Below are 22,792 nucleotides of genomic sequence, written 5' to 3' on the forward strand. Positions count from 1 at the left end.
ATTTGCGGCCTATTGTCATCGAAGCTTGAGGTTTACGTATATAATCCATGCATATATGTATATATTTTTATATGCTACGTTGTATGGAATCAAAGTGCTCAAGGCGACCGTGACATCGTTTTGTCACTGTCAATATAAATACCTCTCACATGCTACACGTACATTCGTAAACTTGGCCGATGCTTACTTGCCGGAGCTAGTTGAAACTAAGGTTGATAAAATTATTCTTATGTGTCTTCGTTTAACAAGCAGACGAGAAAATATAAAGCGGAGGAAATATTTTTAAATGACATCGCACATCGATAGCCTTATCGGTGCGTCGAGTAACCGTCGCATAATTTCATTTGATTACCGAGTAAGTGAGTGTAAAAATTTCGACAGCTGCATCCTTTCACGCGCTTCGTCGGCGCATAAAAAATTACGATCATCGGAAAATCGGTTATAGAAGCCGGCGAAACACATTGGATTCTAAATACAGTTTTATATTTATGTATATTTTCACATTTTTCTCGTAAATTTGATATATTTCATTGTTTTTATTTTCACGGCGTTTATTACTCTTTTCCCCTTGAATATTCATAACGATAAAAGCGGAATGTACGTAGCCATTCATGATTGATCGAATGATACGCATTCAAAATTTTATACGGAACATCTCGATGCAGGCGAGATTAGTCAAGCCTCGTTCCGTCTATAATTAACTTGGTAAATGGATGTCACCCTCGTGCATTCGTGAGCCTTATACAGATAAAAACATATCCTTTGATAAAAGATCAACTCGGCCGATAAGAAAATTGACAAGGCCGCAGTAACGGCAGCAGCTTTCCAATATTTGATTATTGACGCACGCACGCGACGTGTGATATGTAATTAAAAACAAATAATTTATCCAAGTGCTCGTCAACCATCAGACAATCGTACCGTATATGCACTATAATATTTACATACAATAATATTTACATACAATATTGACGCTTTCGATCATTTTCTCATTCGACGCCCTCGAGAATTTTTCAAAGGTAAACAGATACGGCTCGTGCACAGAATGAGCCTGTTATAGTTCTTAAAATTTAAATTTAGCCTAGTAGGGTCTCTGTCTCGCGAGAAGCAATGATTATTCTATACATTGTTGTTGATGTCGCGCATCGTACACGGAAAACCCCTACTACGCTCGATTAGTTCATGTTTTAGATTGTAACAAAATCATTCTGTGTACGTAGCATATTAGTCAATCTAAACTAAGTGTGTTGGTATCGTGTCGTGCAAGATAATTGGGAGCATTGGTGTGCAAGCATCAACGGTCAGAGTGAATCGCGTGTTATTTTTTAGGAAAAATAAAAAAAAAAATACATAACGCCTTTGTTTCGTAATTGGGATCTATAATGGGTGTGCGGCATCGCATTCTCGAAACACGTAGCAAAAGTTACCTTTTTACTACGTAAAAAACTATGCACTCGAGGCGGCTAATACCGCGGCTCGAAGCTCGTGTGCAGAATCTATGAGCTCCGCGCCTACTACCCTATAATGCAACCCTCGTCGCGAATCCCATTAACCGAGAGAGCCTTTTATACATCGTTTCTCACTCCAGCGAATTGAATTACCGATTCATGCCTCGCGTGCGTGCGAATTCGAAATTCGAACGTACGCAGCTGTGTGCCCGCGTGTCTGTTTGTCTCGTCGCGCTATAGCCATACAACATCCGATCGATCGCTGCTACTCCTGCAAAAAAAAAAAATAAATAAATAAATAATAATGATAAACAAGGAAGAAAAATAAACGCGCGTTCCGTATACGAAGCAGTACCGCGTGCGGATCGAGTCATTCGTTGTTTTCATTGTTGAAGATTCATTAATAAAAACGATCGATGTGGCTCGCGAGGGATACGTGTAACGTGTAGCCGACGTAGCTCGCGCGGCTAAGCGAAAAAAAAAAGATAGCAATGACCGATGCAGGCGAGCCTCTAGCCTATTGCATTTTTAATAGCGCGCAAAAAGAGCGACGTCGTGCACACGCCGACCACTATACACTTGCCCACTCACGTGGATGTGTATAAACGGCACATAGACGTGGTGCGTAGTACCGCTACATACTGGCAGCCAGCGAAAGTCGAGCAATTTTCGTATTGTTTTGCTTTCTCTACTTGTATTTCGGCCAAAATAGTAAATGAAATTTCGGAGGGAGAGAGAGCCCATTATACACATGAAAACGATTATCTGCTCCGATGAACGGGCCCAGTGCACAAAATGCATAATACATAAATCGCGCGTGCCTCTGTTATACATCATACGTATATGCGACCTAGTTGCCAGGAGAGAGAGAGAGAGAGAGAGAGAGAGACAGCGAGAGAGGAGCGAGAGACGTACACCTCGCATCTAGCGTATATACTAAACAGACGGTTCTCGAAAAAGCTCTCGTTGCGTCTCGCAAAAATTATTATTGTTCTTCGCGCGCTGCCGCGGTCTCTTATTTATACCCTCGTATCGCTTTACAACGCGTTTCTCCGTCTTCGCGCGCCGCCGCTCTGTATATCAATTGTGCGTACGCGAGCGATACGTAATAACGAAAAGAAAACGGAAAAAAGAAAATGACGTTATTACTTGCCAGACGCGCATTACGCAATAGCGCACTCACTCGCTCTTTTATTTCTTCATCGCGCATACATATAATAAACGTTCAAAGCACTAATAAGCTTTGTAACTCTTCTCGCGTGCCGATTAACGCCGCAACGACATCGCTAAGTACCCGATACCGTAACTAATATTTTTTCGTAATTCGTCAGCGCTGTCGGCTTGAGTAATTATTATATCGTGCCTCGGACGAAATGATGAACTTATAGACGAAAGCGAGAAACTCTAGACAGCTCGGGCGGTGACTCGCACTCGAGCGATTTATGTGTGCGGCCGCGTATATATCAAAGGTATTACGCGCGCGCGCATTAAAGGTGTAACGATTCACTTTTTTTCCCTCGCTTCTTCTTGTATATATACACGAGGTAAACTCATACGACTGCCCCCGCTGCTTCAACGCCATTGTCAAGTGTTCACCGTTATATAGCTGCTGCCTCGGCTTCTTTCCCATTCTGTTAGTTCGCGTCAGTTTTTTCTCTGCTCGGTTTTGAATTCGAAAGCTATAAGCGTGTACATGATGTGCTTTTTTCCCCATTCTTACTCGCGACCATCTTCGTCGTCGTCGTCATCGTCGTCGTGCTTAGAACTCCAAAGAAATGGGAGGAAAAAAATGAAATGAGAAAAGAAAGTAGAGCGGAAACATCATAAACCACCACGCCCAGTGTACGCGATGATGACTATTTCAACTCTAATTCTTGTTTTAGTTTATTCGTCTTTCGAGTTCACCGCGAGCTTGCGGGCTTTTAAATAGTCGAGCTTTATGCGGGCTTTATCGATTTTCAATATACGCGCGCAAAAGCTCAATGAAAAATCATCCGGTTAAATCGTGCCATGCTTTTTTACGCGCCTGCGCACGCCTATCTCTGTAGTCGCATGCATCAAGTCCGAAGTAAATACAACCTACTTCTTGCGCGAGGCGGCTGCGTTTGAGCTTTTAATTAGCGTGTAATTTACATGCTCATATTGGAGTTGGCGGCGACATGCACATCCTAATCAAATGCGTATGCATACTGATATAATATAGCCGTAACACCACAGGTGGCAGAAGCACGTCGTGGAACCATTGTATATGGAATAAGTCTCGCGTGCTGACGTAATTAAAATTCAGCCGGTGGGGTATCGTGTTTCAAGACTTTTTTCGCTCGAGCGTGCGTGCTTTTTTAACACCTAATATATGTGCGGGAGCCCGTGCAATGTCAATTATGAATCGTGACCCAAAGTTATTACACGCCCGTCCAGCCGCGTTGACAGCTCGAAAGCTTGCAGTTATAGATGAAAGGGGTTGATTATGTATCACGAGAACATTTCTCAGCAATTCCAATGAATAACGGAGAGATAGAGAAACACCCGATAATAACGAGTGAAAAAGTAAAACGAATACTTTTTTAAACTAATAATTAACGAGTCACTCATGAATTATAACTCATTTTTTATGTATTATTGAAGTCAATACTAACAAACGAATTTGAGCACTTTTGAATTTTGAAAAATCGAAAAAGAATTAAAAAAGGACAAAGAGATCAAAAGCGAGAAAGCGGTTACAATTACATAAGATGATTTTTGGCACAGGTTAAAATGAACGAATCCAGTTAGGCTACCCATTTTTGCTTTTGTCTACTATGCGCGAAAGAAAAGTTTTTACCAAAATCATAATCGTGCATAAAACAAATCTATAAAAGCTCAATTGATGATTTAATTTTCTTTTAAATTCAATTTAATTTAATACTGTGTATATATTTTAATTTTTTTAAATTCCAATTAACTTGCTTTCGTTATTGGCATTACTCGAAGACTCATTAAAATCGATTTCCTATGCAGGAAAAAATGTTAATGGCAAACCACCGCGAATAATTATTATTCCGTACAGAATTCTTGTCATAATAAAATTTCGAAACAGGCAGAGAAAAGTCGACGATTGGTTTGCAGCGATAAAATGTGGAAAATGAGCGGAGAGCGAAAGGTGTAAAAGTTACTTTCAACGAGCATAGTTTTGTTTATTTTATTTTTACGAAAATCCATTTTGTCCTTGCTCTGCACATTATAGCTGATGTCGATGTTCCCCTCGTAGTTGTATGGCTCAATGACTATATTATTATTTATGTTTATCTTAATTCATATCTATATAATTTTAACTTGTAATATTATTTTGTCTCAATTAATGAGGTGTCAACTTGTTGAATCTGAAAACTGAGCAAATCCATCGTCGCTGCGCTCAACTCTGTAGGAAGGAGTTGCCACGAAGCTCTTGAAAAAGTGTAAATCGAAAACGAAGAAAACTTATAAATCTGTCGAGTTAATGCTAATTATCCTAATTACAGCGTAACTGCTGCACAATTAAGAATTCCTGCTCTCTCGAGCGGCAAAAAAGTGCATAAATAATTGTCGATAACGTCAAGAAGTTAATCTCGAATTGTCCGTTACTGCAGAGGATCGAGGAAAAAAGCTGGCCTTGTCTCACACGATACTCCTCTTCTTATAGGTGTTGAAGCAATAATAGACCTTAAACCGGCGGCCACGCGATCAATGAGTCGAGTGGGCGCGCGACACAAGTTGGCTTTCAATTATAATTAAGACGTTATGTGTGTTGGCGCTCGCGCGCCTTTTTTTACTCTCTCTCTCCTTTTTTACTTCTATGTAGTCACATGCTAGGTGTGTGGTATATATTTTCACACAAGCACACACACAATTACGTATTGTATAGCCGTGCACATACAGGCGCGTGTACATATGTATACGTACGCGATGTGCCTGGGCTTGGCGTATAGATATATCAGTGTATCGATAACTGCCAGTCGTGGCACCGACTCCCTTTACTCCGGGGGCTGCACATCATACGATAGTCGGCTGCGCTAGTGACGATGGAATCGTCAACGGGTTAGCATCGTCCTGCGGCGTACTATCGCGCGTGGCTCTCGCGCGGCGGCTTGCAGCATCAGGATCGGTGCGACGAATCCTACCTGTGCAAAGCGAGCAAAGACGGCCCCTCGCCGCCTCATACGCGTCGATGTTGTAAGTCCTCTCTATACTCGCAATTAATTGTCTCATTTGAATCCTTTGCGCGTGTCAGAAGTCAACCCCAGAACCGATTTTACAGCAACGCGTAGAGTGCGTCGAAAATTGAAAAAAAAAAAAAACAATTTATCGAATACAAAGTGCGCGAAAAAAATATTTCCAATAAATCGAGATGTTGGGCGCGCGAGGCGAATATCCAGTCCAGTTAGTTATTATAGAGCACCCGCGCATAGGCCGTATGTGTGTTTATTATTTATCGTTTTATTTTTAAAACGAAATATGCGAGATTGATATTATTGATTATCATGAAAAAAAAAAAAGAAAATGAAAGAAGAAAGAAGCGAGCGGCTATCGTAAAAAATACTACGTCGTCGATCCAGGCCTGTGTGTGCGCGTGTGTGTGCTTTAACGGTTAAGCTTCGCGAGCCGCGCGCTCCTAACTCGTGGCTGCGCGGAACTAACTCGAAAATCCAAACAGTTGAAAGCTTGCCAATGCTGGAAAACTTTGAGAATCGAGAGTATACGTATAGCAGTTTACTACAGCAATTCCAAAAGCCTCGAATTTCTTTCCCTCTACATATAGACGAGGCTCGTAGTCGCGGATAGCTGGAAAAAAATTAACTTCGATGTCGATTACACGGCACTACTTTTGCAAACTTGGAAACTTTCCTCCTACTGCTGTGTGTATATACACTATTGCCACTGCGCGACATTTTCTTTTCTTATTAGCCGTATGTATATAAATCGGATAAATCACGCTCGTGCAGCGCGTCCCCGACTGGCCGAGTGCGAAAATGCCGTCAACAATGCCGAGTACGTCTGGCTCGCACAGACACGAGCTCGCATACGCCGCGACGCACTGCCGCACACGTGTACACACGCGCGCCATATATGTGTCAGCGAACGAGTATCAATGCATCGTTACAGCTCGTTATGCGAATTATCTCAGTCGTGCAGCATCAGCATCATAGCGGCCGCGCGTAAGCTGCTGCGCTTCTCCATATAAAACGATTGACTGCCCGCACGCTGGCATTGTACACATTTATACACTGCGCACAGCATCCGCCTTTTGATGCCTGCCTATATACGTATGCGTAATCGTCCGCCTCGATGCAGTAATACTTTGCAGTAATATCTCGCATTGATTTTCATCCGGTGCAATTAATTGTTTTTTTTTCTCGCGTTACGTACCGGGCTTGAAAATTTTTCCGCCACAGACACAGAGGCTTGGTTTTGTTTTGCATCGTGCGATACGCTGCTTCTCGAGAGAATCGCGGTCAGTCGTCTTGGAAACTTTCGCGGCTCTCTGTTTCGACTAGACGCGGGGTGCCACCCGCACACGCACACGCACACGCACATGTGAATTTTATTTTGGTCCGTTGGAACGCGCGACGCAATATTTTTGCTGTATTTTTGATATTACACCGAAGAATAAACAAGTGGAAGAAATTTGCGAAAAGTACTCGGTGACTTTTCATTACAGTTCCATTCGAAATGAGTAAAATTTACGCAGTACGTACACGAGTACAAATATTAGTTAATTAAAAAACCGAAATGAGTGTGGAAAAATGTATCAAGTACAACTATATTAAAAATTCGTTCGTGCATAAGCGAGAGTACGTTTAATTATGAGCTGCCCACGCAAAGTATTGACAAGCTAAAAGATTCAAACGAAATTGTTTTCACCAAAGCACATTTTTGCCATTTTTTACCTCAATTCATTTCAACAATTACTGGCAGTTTCCTCGTTCATGCTTGATCGCTCCGTAAACTTTATCTGCTCAAATCAAAGTTTAAAAAAATTTCAATTATATTCGCTATTAGTTGTAGCTAGCATAGCAGTGATTTGTTTTTGATTATCGATACCGATAACTATGTAGGTGCACAAACTATTCAATCGACCCTGAATTTCATTAATTTTTTACCTCAATCGTTGCTGCTTTCTTTCAAAACCTCGTGAATGATTGAACGTTAATTTTTTTAAAATGATCAAAGATTTTTATCACTTTTGCGAAATATATAAAATTCCACGCATGCTTTTGTTTCGAGCTAAAATTCAATACCTAACCGTACAATTTTTCCGAGCACGTGTAGCGATCGCGAACGCATTTTACACATGCATACATCGATCAAGTGAACTGCAGCGTGAACAGACAGCGCCGAGTCCTATGACCGCTACGAAAACCGCGAAAATCGAAAGCTCGTCGCAAAATCGATCATCTTTCTAACTTTCTAAAATTGCATCAGGCGAGCAGTCTGCTCCACATTATACTCGTCGCAGCATACAATATATCGAATTACTCGTGTGCTTCAATACACACACGACTTATGATACATTCGACACTTATCTTCGACTTATCTATCTTCGTGTGAGCGTTGAGCGGCTCGCTGGCTGTCGCTGCTGCTGTCGCTGCTAGTATGCGTGGTCTTCTTACAGTTGGTTGGCTTATTTTATACATATACAGAGATAGCTTATGTACACACATCTAGCGAGGCTTAGCTTTTTCGCGTTGTTCAGCCGGCCTCTCAGTTGATCCGCGAAACGACAGACTCGTGGGTGTGAGTGCTGCGCGCGTACAACGAATCTGTCCTTTCTGCGTGTGCGTGGACAATCGTGACAGTGTGAATCATGTTGAATTGTTCTTCTGTGCTCGCGATTCTGCTTCCGGATTGGCACGCGATCCAGTGATTAATTGTCATTATCAGCCGCTCCGCCAGTGTGTTCGAACATGATAAATTCTAAAGTTGGCAATTATGGGACGTTCGATGAAACAAGGGTAAGCGCCTCCTCTCGATTGAAGCTTCGAATTGATTGTATAAACGAGACACCGAGACCACTACAAAGGGATTAGAAATCGTCAATCGTTCAGACAATCTTGAAATTTAATTAATTTAATTGATCCTACCTAGCCAGAAATAATTTTTGCTTTTGACGTCATTTTAAACATATCATGTTCTTTGGATCGAAAAAAAAAAGAAAATTCCCACTTTAAAATTTACTTCGAATTTATCAAAGTTTGACGCAAGCAAGATCTAACGGAACGGAAATGAAGAAAAACGGTTCAATACCATTAAGGCGACGAAACAGCGGCACGGCACAATTCGCGCCAATATAAAGTTCAACTCGACTTGAACTCAGAATCAGAGTCAGTGCTAAAACATATACATATAGAAATACGTCTCGAGCAAAACGCGTAAAACTTCACGAAGTTTTGGCTTAAGGCTATTAAAAATTTTTTTCTGCATTATTCTTGAGAAAATCTCGACTTATTTTCAAGTATATCAGCGATGCGTAATAATTATTCAGAGAAATCTTCTATAACATCGATTTTGGTTCGATCCTACAATGACGTGACAACAGGTGAATTGTTATACAGCCGCGCGTTATCGGTAAAATAATACAACGTGACGCACACCGTCGGGGATTGTCCGTAAAAGATATATCCACCGGAGAATATGAAGAAAAACAAAGGATAAAAAAAAAAGCTAATTCTCTTGAGAAAATGAGTAATCGAGGCCTGTCCGCGTTAGTCGCTTCGCGTCTGTACACCGGCGTACAGGCCATTTTTTACTTACTTTTGCCAGAGTGCAGTACATTCGCGAGTGTACGCTATCGTTACAGGCACACACTCGGCGCACACAGAGAGTATCTGGCCGTGCTTCGTATACACGCTAGCCTCGTTTTCGAATCGTTTCACGCGGAGGTGCGACAAGAGAACTGCAGGCAGATTCGCTCTCGAGCGAGCGAACGAGTAGACGCGCGCGCATATTCGTCCTAATTAGGTGATGCTGCACACTTGTCTACGTGTCATGTGTATAACGTGTGTTGGAGCGAGTGCATGTGTACGTTACAGCTGCTCGAAGCACACACACACACGCTTCGTTTGACTAGGCTTTTTTCTCTCTTTTTTTCCAGTGGAGTATGTGTTTTTTGTGCGCTATACCGGACTGCATGGGTATATAGGATTGTAACTCGAAGTTTTACCAGTCCATCAGAGGTAATCAGTTACGTAGGAAAAAAAACTTCAATAGAATTATCGAGTTTCGTAAAATTATCGGAAACTTTGTTGCGCGCCTCGATTTCCAGTGGTATTTTGTTTTTCTTTCGCTTTTTCCCCTGACGTTTATTTTTATTGAATCGATTCCGCAAAATAAAATAGGGAAATTTATTTGAGATTGGTTGAAAAAAATACGAAAATAGTTTTTTATTATTTATAGGATACAATTTTCGACGATGAAAAAATATTCTCGCTAAAAAACCGAATCCGTGTCTCTCTGCTGCACGGCTACAAATTCAAAGCACGGATTCTACACCTTACGCAAGATTAACTTATGCATAAGCGACCTAGTTTCATTAAGCCATTAGCGTACTAATAACAATCAATTTTGCCCCGACTGTCCAAAGTCAGAAGAGAAATAATCGAGTCTAGTACGCAACTGTAATACACGTATTAAAGAAACATACACATTGTGTACAAATAATCCGGAATCCAGCTTTAAATTATGAAAGCTCAATTAAATCGCAATACAAGAAACAACAATGGGATTATACTTATTATAATCTCTGGCGCATTAATTGCTACTTTTTATTTCGCCGCAGAACAACAGAAATTTTACGCGTACACACACACACACACACACACACACTCTGTATAAACTCGCGAAAATAAACTTTCGAGCAAGCTGGCAAATATGAAACGCTATATCCTCGCGGCTTCTCGTGTTACCCGGCGCGCGAGATCACTGCACGCAACCGCGGCGGCGCTTACGACGCAATTTTTCTGCCGACCGTTGTTATTAAGTGCATCGTAAAAGTAACGCTGTATTAAATCAATTTTTAGGCACCAGCACCGGAGATGCCTTCGTCGTTACGGGGCGGTGGAAAAAGCGGCAACAACAAACATGGGGAACAACAAAAAAGCAAAAAAGGTGGAAGTGGCGGCGGCAGCGGCAACAACGACTCGCTGCCGCCGTTGCGGCCGTTCACACCGTCGGATCTGTCCTCGATACCGCACATGGACGAGGCCACGCTACAGCCACTGGGCGAACGAGGCGGCCCGTCTGCCCTGCGAGAAGACGGCGGCGGCGGCGGTGGTGGTGGTGGCGCTGGCACAGGTGATACGGCCCAGGACGGCGGCCCTTACATCCTCGGTAGTCCCATCGATCTCGGGGCCATCGACAACGTCGACAGCATAAATCTGAGGCTCGGCTCGGCTCGTCAGCAGCACATCGAACTGCAGGAAACCGCCAGATCGCCGAGGACCAGATTTTCCGGTAGGATATACATTCTTTTATTTTTTTACGATAACTTTTACATTGAAATTGCGATTTTAATTATCCTTCGTTTATGAATTCACATTATTTATTCTCGATTATATTATCGAATAGGTAGAGTTGATCAAGCATGAAGTTCGCCTATTATTGGAATTAATTCATGTTGTTACAGCATTATCGGTTCTCTTCGTAAATTACAATCTTCTTATCGAGAAAGCGTAAAAAAAGTAATGAGTTAAATAGGGTATGTAGTATTTAAGTGGGTTTCATGAGCGCTGAAAAGTGACCACTGTCCATTATAAAATTGACATTGTGTCATTTTTATAACAAAATAAGTCATTTTGTACTCTAAAACTAAGCAATTAAAGTTCGTATTGTAAAATAAGGGTTTCAATTATAAATGTATTGTTGCTTCATTAAAATTGATTGATTTATTACTTTATAGTAATGTGACATTTGTCATTTTAATGAATTTTAATCAAGTCACGCTCGAATCATACCCGCAAAAGCGCGTTCGAACGCGTAACGATTGTATCGCAAGGTACATGCAATTTATCTATAGATCTTAATTACCTTTGGCATTACACGAAGCAAGGAATTCAATTTTCAAGCTATCCACGTACCTATATAACACATAGTATATAAGAGTTGAAGAAAATTGTCCCCGTGCCCAACGACCTAAATCTGCAGTATCGTGCGCTGTGTTGTGTGCCCTTTATCGCCTTGATGTGTTCGTATCGTACGTTCGTCGCTCATATCACGCTGTGTGGACGCTGCTATAGCTGGCACAGCAAGAGTCACAGTGTAGGCCTCACCTGGTTACACAGTGACCTCCTGTCTCCAGGAAACGATGATTTATAAATTTATGCACGCCTCGAGTCATTAAAGCTCCACTGAATACACCACTAGTTACCGTGTTATATCTAGTCCAGTCGAATATTATCGATAACTCAAATTTAATGTACTTCTTTAGTATTTACAAAAAATCCTAAATTGACTGTTCATTAGCACAAACATTGTTAAAATATCGATCGATTAATACCTTATTTATGACAGTCAGAGCCAAAGGGAATATTATCGAGATTTAATACAAACAGCTTGTTAATTGTCCGGTTCGTGATGTTTCGAAATTGTTCCGTAAAATAAAGGATTAAACACGCATTTGCCCTTTGAAATTTATGTGCAGTGGGTTTTGCAGTTGCGTTTACAGTTTTTATCTTTTATTTCACGATATAACTTCAATAAAAGTTGCAAGCTTTGCTTGAAATTGAATCCAATTCGCTGAGTATGTTGACCAGTGCAGCACAGCATCAAGTATCAAAGGCATTTTATCAGCATATAAAAAGTCTCACATTAAAACAGCCTAAGATGTTAGTCCTTGCAGCACAATAAATAATGTTTTTAAGATTATATGTTTTTTAGATTAAAATTTGTTTGAGTAACTAACTTACCATTTATTGAATTTTCAAGCGTTTACACTAAATGTGCATATAAATTGTGTGTCTCTATTAATCTCTTAAACTTACAATATTATTTTATAATTTATTTACTCGGTTCTATGTAACCATTAACCTCGTTTTGCTGGCGACAATAGAGTCACGTTGTAAGAACGTAGATAAAAAAAAAGCCTATTCCATAATAAAAAATACATGCGACCACTATCGCCTCCTTCCATTCTCTCTTTCCTCGAATTGCACCTCTGTTTGATACTTCCTCCCAAGTAAACCAAGCGTCGCAGCAGGCTCGCTTTTATTTTATTACTTTTTAGGTGGTGTTTGCACTTGCTTTTTCATAAACTCCCGCACGCGTATAAAATAAAAGGATAATATTTACGCTTTTAATCGTCGGCGTGGAGCAGCGAGTCGCTGGGGAGCCATCAAAGCTTTGACATTTTTTTTACCGGTCCGCTTTCAATATTAAATTCGCAAACTGTCTTTTTTAGATCTAAAAAGAAAATAAGGGGCGCGATTGAGAATAAATGTTCAAAGTAATTATTCTTAAAACGATTCGTCATCGTTAATATTTCGTTTGTTTGTGTGGAATCATATTCCATCTGTTTGATGTGAAAGTTATATATGACTTGCTCGGTATCGATCATTTATACAAAGTAGTGGTTAAATACCATTTCTATTGTTACTTTGTAAATTGTCTTGATCTTTCTTTTCCATTTAAAATTTAATTGCCAACGTCAACGTCAAATGGTCGACCTTCAATTCGTACTATAACACGTTTGGCTAGAATGTAATAGAATGTAAATGTGCAGGTTATCGAATGTGAAATTGTATAACATTTCAATTGATACTTGAAGGGGTAAATTTCACACAAACACCGCTATGTTACAGCTCTCTGTAGGTATTTTGACATTTATGATCGAGCTGCAAGAGAGATGAGTTATGCGCTAGAACACGTAAATCGAGATTGTTATGCTACATATATACCGCAACGAGTCTATGAATGCAGCGATGAGCTTGTAAAGAGATTACTACGTTGTACTTGAGAAGTACAAAAAGTTTTGTACGATGTAGAGAAATTGCGTTGTTCAACCGGCGCAAATAACGAACGAAGTAACTGCGGGTACTAAATTTTACTTCATTAATTTTCGTCGAGCATAGAGGGCAATTATTTATCTGTGAAAACATCTTCGCTGCCAAAAGCTCTCGGCTATAATCGAGGCATATATTCCCACACGTTTGCCTCGTATACATCGCATCGCGGTTATACTCTTCTTACATTCGTATTACGGATCGCATTACGTATTAATTATCGCGGGCTAACAATCCAAGCGGAAAAAGATATAGAATAAGGAAGCGGAAACTAGTTCATTTCACAAAATCGAGAGAGAGAGACAGAGATAGAGAATCAGACATCGCTTGTGCCTCCTCTGTGCGGCCTTGGCCTCTCTCGCACATGTGCGCTTTTCTTTCGTGTACATGTGCACTGCAACTGTACAAATCTGGATGCATTATATACGTGGAGCGGAGACGATATAGTCTGGCGACGCTCGTGGGTTTATTTGTGCTTGCGAGTCGCTTTTATAATGAATATCCCGCAGGGTTGCTGCCAATGCCACACTTCTGTATAGGGTGCAGCACTTTACGGGTTACGATTCGAGTCGCGGCGCTCCGGTCGATATCTGCCGTTGAAAAAGTAGCGAACTGACATTTTTTTTCGTTCCGTATATACTGTGTGCATCGAGCAGTAAAAAAAAAATAACATCACGTCCAACTAGTTAACGAGTTGAAACTGCGAGAAATTCTACTTATTCATGAACATTGGGTAGAAATTTGTAGACCATTAAGGCTAAGTTGACCTAGGCTTGTTTCTTCGTGCATTGAATAATTGACTTTATTATTTTATGATCTCGACAAGGTTTCACAATTATTCGTTCAAAGTGGCAGTAAAAAGTTTACTTATTTTGTCCAATCAACTATAAACGTTTTAAGAATGCATTCTCGCAGAAAAAGCATGAAATCTTTTTAAAAAAAAAAAAAAAGTTGATTGAACAGTATTTAAAATATTTATCTACGATAAACAAACTTTTTTGTTCGAAAAATATGCCGGTAATTTTTTTATAAAAAACATTCAATTATAATTTCGTTGAATTAATATTTTATAAAAACGTTAGAAATGAAAAATTTTGATAACGTGGGAAAATGTCTACAAAAAAATTTTATTTGGAGTACGATTCACTATTTTGCCAGAGCTATCAAGTGTCAGGATGGCCGAGCGGTCTAAGGCGCCAGACTCAAGATTTCATATCTTCTCTACTTCTATGTCGAGTGTTGGGCGTTCTGGTCCTCTCTGAGGGCGTGGGTTCGAATCCCACTTCTGACAAACTTTTTGTTGTTTTAAATCTGATATTATGAACGATCGATAAATGAAAATTATTTTTAATATAATGTATTTACATTTTTTTTATTATAAAATTATTTATTTATAAAAAAAAAATGTTCTATGAAATTTTTTGGCGAACTATCAATTGAGATTGAAATAAAAGTCAGTAATTTTAAAAAGTAGCTGATTACAAAAGTTAATGTTATTCACTCCCTAATTGCAATAATTAAGAATGATTAAAAATTATACACCATTATAAATGAGTTTGAGTGCTCAAAATCTAACTCGATAACAATTGGAATTTTCCATAGCCACAATCGTAATTGCTCAGTACTAATATTAAAAGACGTAAAAACCGCTAACTACGTATTCGCCGTGCCGAGGGTTCATTCGAGCGTTAATAAAAAAACGAGCGGAGAAACCACCAACTCGACACTAATCCGCACGCAGGTAACACACAAAATCCATATTTCCCTCGACTCACACGGCATTTTACATCGGTGCGCGGCTACTCTATATATGCAGTAGCGACACGGCGGCTCGCTCGTACATATACCACTTAGATATATATATTTATGACGTTGCGCCGCGAGCCGCGCGTTAGCTTGCTATAGTATAATAGTAGTATATACAGCCCGTCCGAGCTGATGTGCAGTCGTGCCAGTTGTCTCCGACGCGTCCACGTTTATCTATCGGCGCGATACGCTGGAATATAATGTACGTAGCAGCGAGCCGAAATATCGACCTGCCGCCTTGTACACAAAGTGTAGCAGTTAGTAATAAGCAGTGCTAGCAGTGTATTATATAGTGTAGTGTAAATAAACTACATATAGTTGGGTGTATCATCGCTAAATCCGACCCGCCGCTCTGTCGTACACGATATAGTTCCCCCTCGCTGTAAAACATACTCGATGTTTTACCTCGAACAAGCATAGCGTACGTAAACACTCAAAATTTCTCTGCAACTCCGATTCAAAGTGGCTGCAACAATCGTTTGGTTCCGTTATATCTGATTATACCCGTTACAATGAAAGTCGCAGTTTTGAATGTCAATATCGTCGTCGAGTAGCAGACGATATCGACCATTTTTATACCCGCGTGTGAGTGCATGTATCTCGTATGTATACCCAATGCCGCCGTCGTATTTTGATTTTAGGTTAAGTTTCGCAGCGTAACACAAAACTAGTAGACTTTTAATTGATAGTTGTACGCGTCGTGTGTGCAGTGCATGTGCGTATATAATTTGTGTCAACGAGTGCGTGTGCGTGCACGGGAGGGGAGCTGTTATGAAGTTGTACGGAGAAGCGATTTCAAAGGCTGTCACCTATCAATTTGGCTGATTTCGCCTTGTAATTATATCGCTAAAGAGAACCTATCGATTCGTCGTCGAGCTATCTCTCCAGATAGGTATCGGTCTGGTCTACGTAAGAATTCGCTATTACGATCGACGTTAAACTCGGCCCACTAAATTTTATTTAGAAAACATGAATAAGTTACGAACGCGTTCGTTTTTACGTGCAAACGCGAGCGAAAAAAAAGAGGCGAAACGAAGTAACTCGACGCGAAGCTAGATTGCTTACTTACGCTGACGCGGCTCCGTTTGACTCGGTAATTCGTATATCATTACAATGCAGGCATTCACAGTCACGGGCTGATAGTCTTGCACGGACGATATAAAATGCAATCGAGCTCTGTCGAGCTTTTTCCATTAAAAACGGGGGCCATACAATATTTATGCGCGCGATGCAGCTCAAGTAAATGTTATAACATTTACGCGTGTGCGTGTTTTGTTTCGCTTGTACCGTACATAAAGCTCCTTATAAGCTCGATGACGCATCTCTCCCAGGTTAAATTAATGCCGTATAAAAGCGGACGTACTAATGTGCTTTTATCGTACGTAGCTTATCGCTCGGCCAGTGTTTTCGGTTTTTAATTATTTCTCCTTTTTTTCCACGTCGGAGTGCTCGAGATACACAAAATTCCACGCATTTCTAAAATTGAATCATTCATGCGTAAAGTTCGCGAGAATAAAAGGGATGCATTTGCACACGAGCGAGACGCAGAAAACCAACAACATCGCGTATGCAGTTGGGGTGTGGTGAGGCCAGCAACGTGTTGCGAATACAGGATACGGGGGTTGTTAAATCCCCGTCGTTATTGTAAGCGCAAAACCTCCAAAGGGACTTATTTATGGCTTCTTTCTCGGCTAGTTTTACACTCGCGCGCTTCCAAGTGCATCTTACCTTGTGACGCAAAGAGACCAGCGCGAAACATTTTTGGAAAAAAAACCTCGTTCACTCGTTTCGTTTTATCCTATCAATTTTTGACAGCTGTTTGTATGCGATTTTTGCGAGCTCGCGTACACCGACGGATTTATCCATTCAAAATTGTTTTCGATTCGAGTTGACGATGCGCACATTTTATTTTTATTTAAACAATACCATCTGCAAAACCATCTGCACGACTCTACAACAATGATGCACGTATTTTATTGTACTTGCTGGCAGGATAGCTGCCGCCAGTTTGCGCGTCGCCGCGCGCTCGTAAAGTTATCGATTGTTCGCTCTTTGCACTATGGGTATGTATGTGTATGTGTGTGTGTGTGTGTGTGTGTGTGTACGCTGCTACCTGTGCACAGCGCAACTTACACAATGGTGAAAAGCCTGCATACATACATATAAAAAGAGAGTATAGGAGAGAGAGAGCGAGAGAGGAAAAGCCGCGTATGCGTGGTGTAAGCTTCGCGATATAGCCAGGCTATAGCAGCTGCTAGCTCAACAGTTGCCTGCCATGTGTCAGCATATAAAATACCATCTCAACTCTGCCGTTGTGTAGGTTTTTTTCGTATCAGTGCTTGGATTAATTATTTACCTTCGCAGTATAGTTTTGTGTACAGGGTATTAAAGTTTGTATGTGTGTGTGTGTGAATGTTTTCATGCGCACCGATGCGTCATGTTGAAATTATGTCATTTCATAACGATGACTTAACGTGATCGTGGGTGTGTATTTTGATGATTAGATCGCCGTATATTATTAATTTTAATCTTTGAAATCAGATCATTAACAATTTTATGATAAATTTAAGGAGCGTATATAACTTTTTCTCTAAAAAAATGGTTATTTCATTCTAATTTTTTTTTTCTGTAAAAAAAAGTACATTCTATACGCGTATGCATGGACGTTATCAACTTTACCCATTAGGTGGAAGCAAGATGCACTCATTAAAAGTACGTTAATGCTTTAGTCGTGAAAATTTTCTCGTAAATGTTTCGCTCGGCTTTTCAAATATCCGTATTAGAGCATTAAGCCTTGAAATTCCCCGCACATACGATGTATATACAAACACTTCTTTTTTCCATAAATTCTCGCTGAAATTGAAAAAAATTAACCGCGATATTTTCTCCTCAGTATACCTGAGCTGTTCAGAGATACGATCACATGGACATGAAATAACACGGAAAAAAGTTGGAAATAAAACCTCTGCGAATGTAATGAGGTTTATTTTCTCGCTCATACCTACAATTTGAATCTGGGAGCTTTAGCGATTTGCATCTGTCATCGGTTTTATAACTCGACTGAAAATGTTATTTTACGTTGAACGCGTAGTAATTTCTTTGAAATCAAATTATTTTTTCTCATATTATTATTGATAAGCTCGTTACTAGATTTACTCGTTTTTTTTATCGATAATTATGCAAATCTAATGATTTTAAAAAGTTACAACGTATTTCGATTCAAAAAAGTATTTTTCTATTAATCTAACACAATATGAGGCTTTTTTAATAACATGCACTGACACCCAAATATTGAATAAATTGATTTGTTAGCCCTTGCGTGCGCGAGCGTATACAAACCTTTTCGTATCTTGTCAATCACTTGATGGAAAAAAGTCATTTCTTAGTTTTTATTTTATTATTCCCTAAAATTTGAAAACTAATGAAAAATATCGCCAAACGATGTGCAGCCAAATTTGAATCAATAAGTAGTGCCTGAATCAAATGATTCGCGGTGGCAGCCAATTCAAGCCCAAAATTAAATAAAATTCCAATTTTCCTCCAACAGTTGTAACATGAATTAATGCTGCGTCGCATAAGTAACTACCAGAGCGAAAGAGAGAGAAAGAAAAAAAAAGCAAATTAAAGAAAGTGCAGTACACATGAGCGCATCAAATGAAGCGCATCGCAAGACATGCGACGACGAATTGCAATCATCGGCGATCGATCAGTGAACTGCACGAAACAACGGGAAAAACAGCAACCGAAACAATAACAACAACAAAATAACGAGTGGAATCAATCCACGAGCTCATCGTGAAAAAAAGCTCGTTCACAGCGAGTAAGGAGGGTGAAAAAAAGAGAATCAAGCAGCGCCCGAGGTAATGGAATTCTCAGGGACGAAGTTAGCCAGATGGATGAGCACGTTACGGGCGCGCGCCGACGTCTACATCTATTCGCGGCGCAGTAAGTTTCCCTTCTCCTTTCCGATTTTTACTGCCGTAAATGCTCGTTTCTATCCGTTGAAACTGGCATCTATGTATATTATGTAGGTGTACCATACGTTGTCATCGAGGATTACGCTATTACTTATCGATTTACGATTTTTTCGTCCTCCTCTTCCTCGCTGCGATTGATACTTTTTCTCTTTTTTTATTTGAAATATCACTTCCAGTAGAGAAAGTCTCAGTTAGGTCAGCCGATGAACAACGAAGCAGCTTGCCTGATACTAAACACGTGTCCGGGACGATGGACAAGCGAATTCCGTCAACGAAACTACGTGATCGAATGCTCATCTCAACCCGTATTTTTTTTTCATTATTTTGCAGGAACCGGACGAGCGACGCGAAATGCGGCTGGCGACAACGGCAGCACGGGCTCGCAAGCCGGTTCGGCCGAGGGTTCGGGCGGTGCCGGTGGCGGCGGCGGAGGTGGCGACCAGGACGAGCGCGTGGTCTTCGTCAATGCCCCGACCCAGCCGGCCACCTATCGCAACAATCACATATCGACGGCCAAGTACTCACTGCTCACCTTCATACCGTCCTTTCTGTTCGAGCAGTTTCGTCGCTACAGTAATTGTTTCTTCCTCTTCATTGCTCTGATGCAGGTGAGAAACAATGAGCGACTTCTTTCCGCATTCAATTTTGACATTACATAAATTAAACGGAACCGTTCATTTTACAGCAAATACCTGACGTTTCTCCAACTGGTCGATTCACAACACTCGTTCCGCTCATATTCATCCTCAGTGTGTCAGCTATCAAAGAATTCATCGAAGACTTTGTAAGTGTCTCTAGGATCTTTTCTCTTTTCTCGTAAAGTTTTTTCCTTTATAACTTTTCGGCTTTACTTGCAGAAGCGACATCGAGCCGACGACGAGATCAACATGCGCGAGGTGGAGGTGCTGCGCGACGGCGCCTGGCAATGGATCAAGTGGAAGAACGTGGCTGTCGGCGACGTCGTCAAGGTGCACAACAACACGTTCTTCCCGGCCGATCTCATCCTCCTCTCGTCGTCCGAGCCCAACTCCATGTCGTTCATCGAGACGGCCAATCTCGACGGCGAGACGAATCTGAAGATACGCCAGGCGCATCCGGAGACGACGAGCCTGCTCGACACCTCGGAGCTCATGAGCTTCCGCGCCAACATACAGTGCGAGGCGCCGAATCGACACCTCTACGAGTTCAATGGCATACTGCGCGAGACCAACAAACCGTGAGTTTCTTTCGACGATGCTCATTCATTTTGCATTACAAAAAGCATCATCCTCATTGAACTGTTGTCTCTCTTCAGGAGCGTAGCGTTGGGTCCGGATCAGCTGTTGCTCCGCGGAGCCATGTTGCGCAACACCCGATGGGTATTTGGCGTGGTGATCTACACGGGCCACGACACGAAACTCATGCAGAATAACACAACTGGCGCACCCCTGAAACGCTCGACCCTCGATCGTCTGATCAATACTCAAATTCTCATGTTGTTTTTCATTCTCATGCTGCTCTGTCTTTTGTCAGCTATTCTCAATATTGTTTGGATCAATGACCACAAAGGACTCTGGTATCTTGGCGTGTATGGTAGGTGTACACAATATATCATTCAGTTTTCATCTTTCTTATCTTGAGGAGAGTATTAATTGTATGTAATTTTCGATATTTTACAGAGGCAAAAACGAAAAACTTCGCCTTCAATCTCCTGACGTTCATGATTTTGTTCAACAATCTCATACCCATCTCTCTCCAAGTGACCCTCGAAGTGGTGCGCTTCTTCCAAGCGAGCTTCATCAACATGGACGTGGAGATGTATCACGCCGAGACTGACACACCTGCCATGGCTCGCACGAGCAATCTCAATGAGGAGCTCGGCATGGTCAGCTACATATTCACCGACAAAACCGGTACCTTGACGCGCAACGTCATGGAGTACAAGCGATGCTCGATCGCTGGAAAACTCTACGAGTAAGTGTCTTTCTCGCTCGGAAGTCGGTGAGAGAATGCGTGAAATTATTACGTTATTTTATTACGTTTAGCTTACCCGCACCGACCTTGGCCAACGGTACGTCGGCAACCGGACCCGAGTACGATTGCGAATTAGTGCAAGATATACTGCAAGGACGAGCGAAGAATACCTCCAACGTGCGTAAGATTCAAAATTCTGAGATACTGAACGAGTTTATGGTGATGCTGTCTGTGTGCCATACCGTCATACCGGAGAAGCTCGAGGACGGAAATATAATCTACCACGCGGCGTCACCGGACGAACGAGCCCTCGTCGATGGTGCCAAGAAATTCGGCTACGTATTTGATACAAGAACGCCGAACTTTGTGGAAATCGAGGCTCTGGGTGAGCGCGAGCGCTACGAGGTCCTCAACGTCATCGAGTTCACATCGCTGCGTAAACGCATGTCCATCGTGGTGCGCACGCCCAGCGGCAAGATCAAGATATTCTGCAAAGGAGCCGATTCTGTGATATACGAGCGTTTGGCGAGTCGTCCCGACAACGAGGACATCACCTCGGTCACGTCGATCAGCGACGATTTCCGCGAGGTAACCCTGCAGCATCTCGAGTCGTTCGCCAGCGAGGGACTTCGTACATTATGCTTCGCCTCGGCCGACGTGCCCGAGAGCAAATACGAGTGGTGGAAGGAGATCTATCAAAAGGCGGCAACCAACTTGACCGACAAGGAGAAGCATTTGGAAGAGGCTGCCAATCTCATAGAGACGCAATTGACGCTGCTGGGTGCTACGGCGATCGAGGATCAATTGCAGGACCAAGTGCCCGAGACGATCGAAGCGCTCATACAGGCTGACATTAATGTTTGGGTACTGACTGGGGACAAGCAGGAAACCGCCATAAATATAGGCTACTCTTGCAGACTGATAACTCAAACTATGCCTCTGATCGTTGTTAACGAAGGCTCGTTAGATGTAAGACTGCATTGACACCTCGAATCATGAATGATGAACACTTTTCTGTAATAAAATAAAATAATAACTTCTTTTCATTTCAGAAAACTCGAGAAGTAATTATGCAGCACTGTGTGGATTTCGGACAAGATTTACGCAGTCAAAACGATGTTGGGCTCGTGATCGACGGCAACAGCCTTAAATACGCTCTTAGCTGCGATCTGCGCCGCGACTTTCTCGATCTCTGTATGTCTTGCAAAGCCGTCATCTGTTGTCGAGTTTCTCCCATGCAGAAAGCCGAGGTCGTCGATCTCGTGACGAGCAACAGCAACGCCGTCACGCTGGCAATCGGCGACGGCGCCAACGATGTGGCCATGATACAGAAAGCCCACATCGGCGTCGGTATATCGGGCGTCGAGGGACTACAAGCCGCCTGCGCCTCGGACTACTCGATCGCCCAATTTCGATTTCTTAAAAGACTACTGTTCGTTCACGGCAGCTGGAATTACAGTCGTATGTGTAAGCTGATTTTGTATTCGTTTTATAAGAATATCTGCCTGTACGTGATCGAGCTGTGGTTCGCCATGTACTCCGGCTGGTCTGGACAAATTTTGTTTGAGCGTTGGTCCATTGGTTTGTACAATGTGGTAGG

At 41.7% G+C, this 22,792-nt stretch overlaps 1 protein-coding gene and 1 non-coding gene across 11 annotated transcripts in view; both read left to right on the plus strand.

Moving 5' to 3' along the window:
* Window positions 1-22,792, plus strand: part of LOC106652102 (probable phospholipid-transporting ATPase IA) — a 30,971-nt gene that overhangs the window by 2,534 nt on the left and 5,645 nt on the right. For 7 of the 10 annotated variants that reach the window (XM_014370857.2, XM_023458433.1, XM_014370858.2 and 4 more), the window contains exons 2-9: window positions 10,481-10,913; window positions 19,570-19,847; window positions 19,925-20,023; window positions 20,097-20,455; window positions 20,534-20,811; window positions 20,898-21,192; window positions 21,264-22,161; window positions 22,245-22,787. In XM_014370857.2, coding sequence (XP_014226343.2) covers window positions 10,496-10,913; window positions 19,570-19,847; window positions 19,925-20,023; window positions 20,097-20,455; window positions 20,534-20,811; window positions 20,898-21,192; window positions 21,264-22,161; window positions 22,245-22,787 — 3,168 coding nt within the window. In that variant the 5' untranslated portion in view covers window positions 10,481-10,495. Of the gene's footprint in view, window positions 1-10,480; window positions 10,914-15,369; window positions 15,684-15,944; window positions 16,155-17,556; window positions 17,579-18,809; window positions 19,208-19,569; window positions 19,848-19,924; window positions 20,024-20,096; window positions 20,456-20,533; window positions 20,812-20,897; window positions 21,193-21,263; window positions 22,162-22,244; window positions 22,788-22,792 lie in introns of those variants that run through there. The other 3 variants (XM_014370862.2, XM_014370865.2, XM_014370864.2) reach the window with 3 other exon arrangements.
* Trnal-caa lies at window positions 14,626-14,747 on the plus strand. The gene is made up of 2 exons: window positions 14,626-14,663; window positions 14,703-14,747. It is a non-coding gene; the product is annotated as a tRNA-Leu (tRNA).

This window comes from Trichogramma pretiosum, unplaced genomic scaffold, assembly GCF_000599845.2.
Source record: "Trichogramma pretiosum strain Unisexual culture from Peru unplaced genomic scaffold, Tpre_2.0 scaffold13, whole genome shotgun sequence".
Taxonomy (NCBI): Eukaryota; Metazoa; Arthropoda; class Insecta; order Hymenoptera; family Trichogrammatidae; genus Trichogramma; species Trichogramma pretiosum.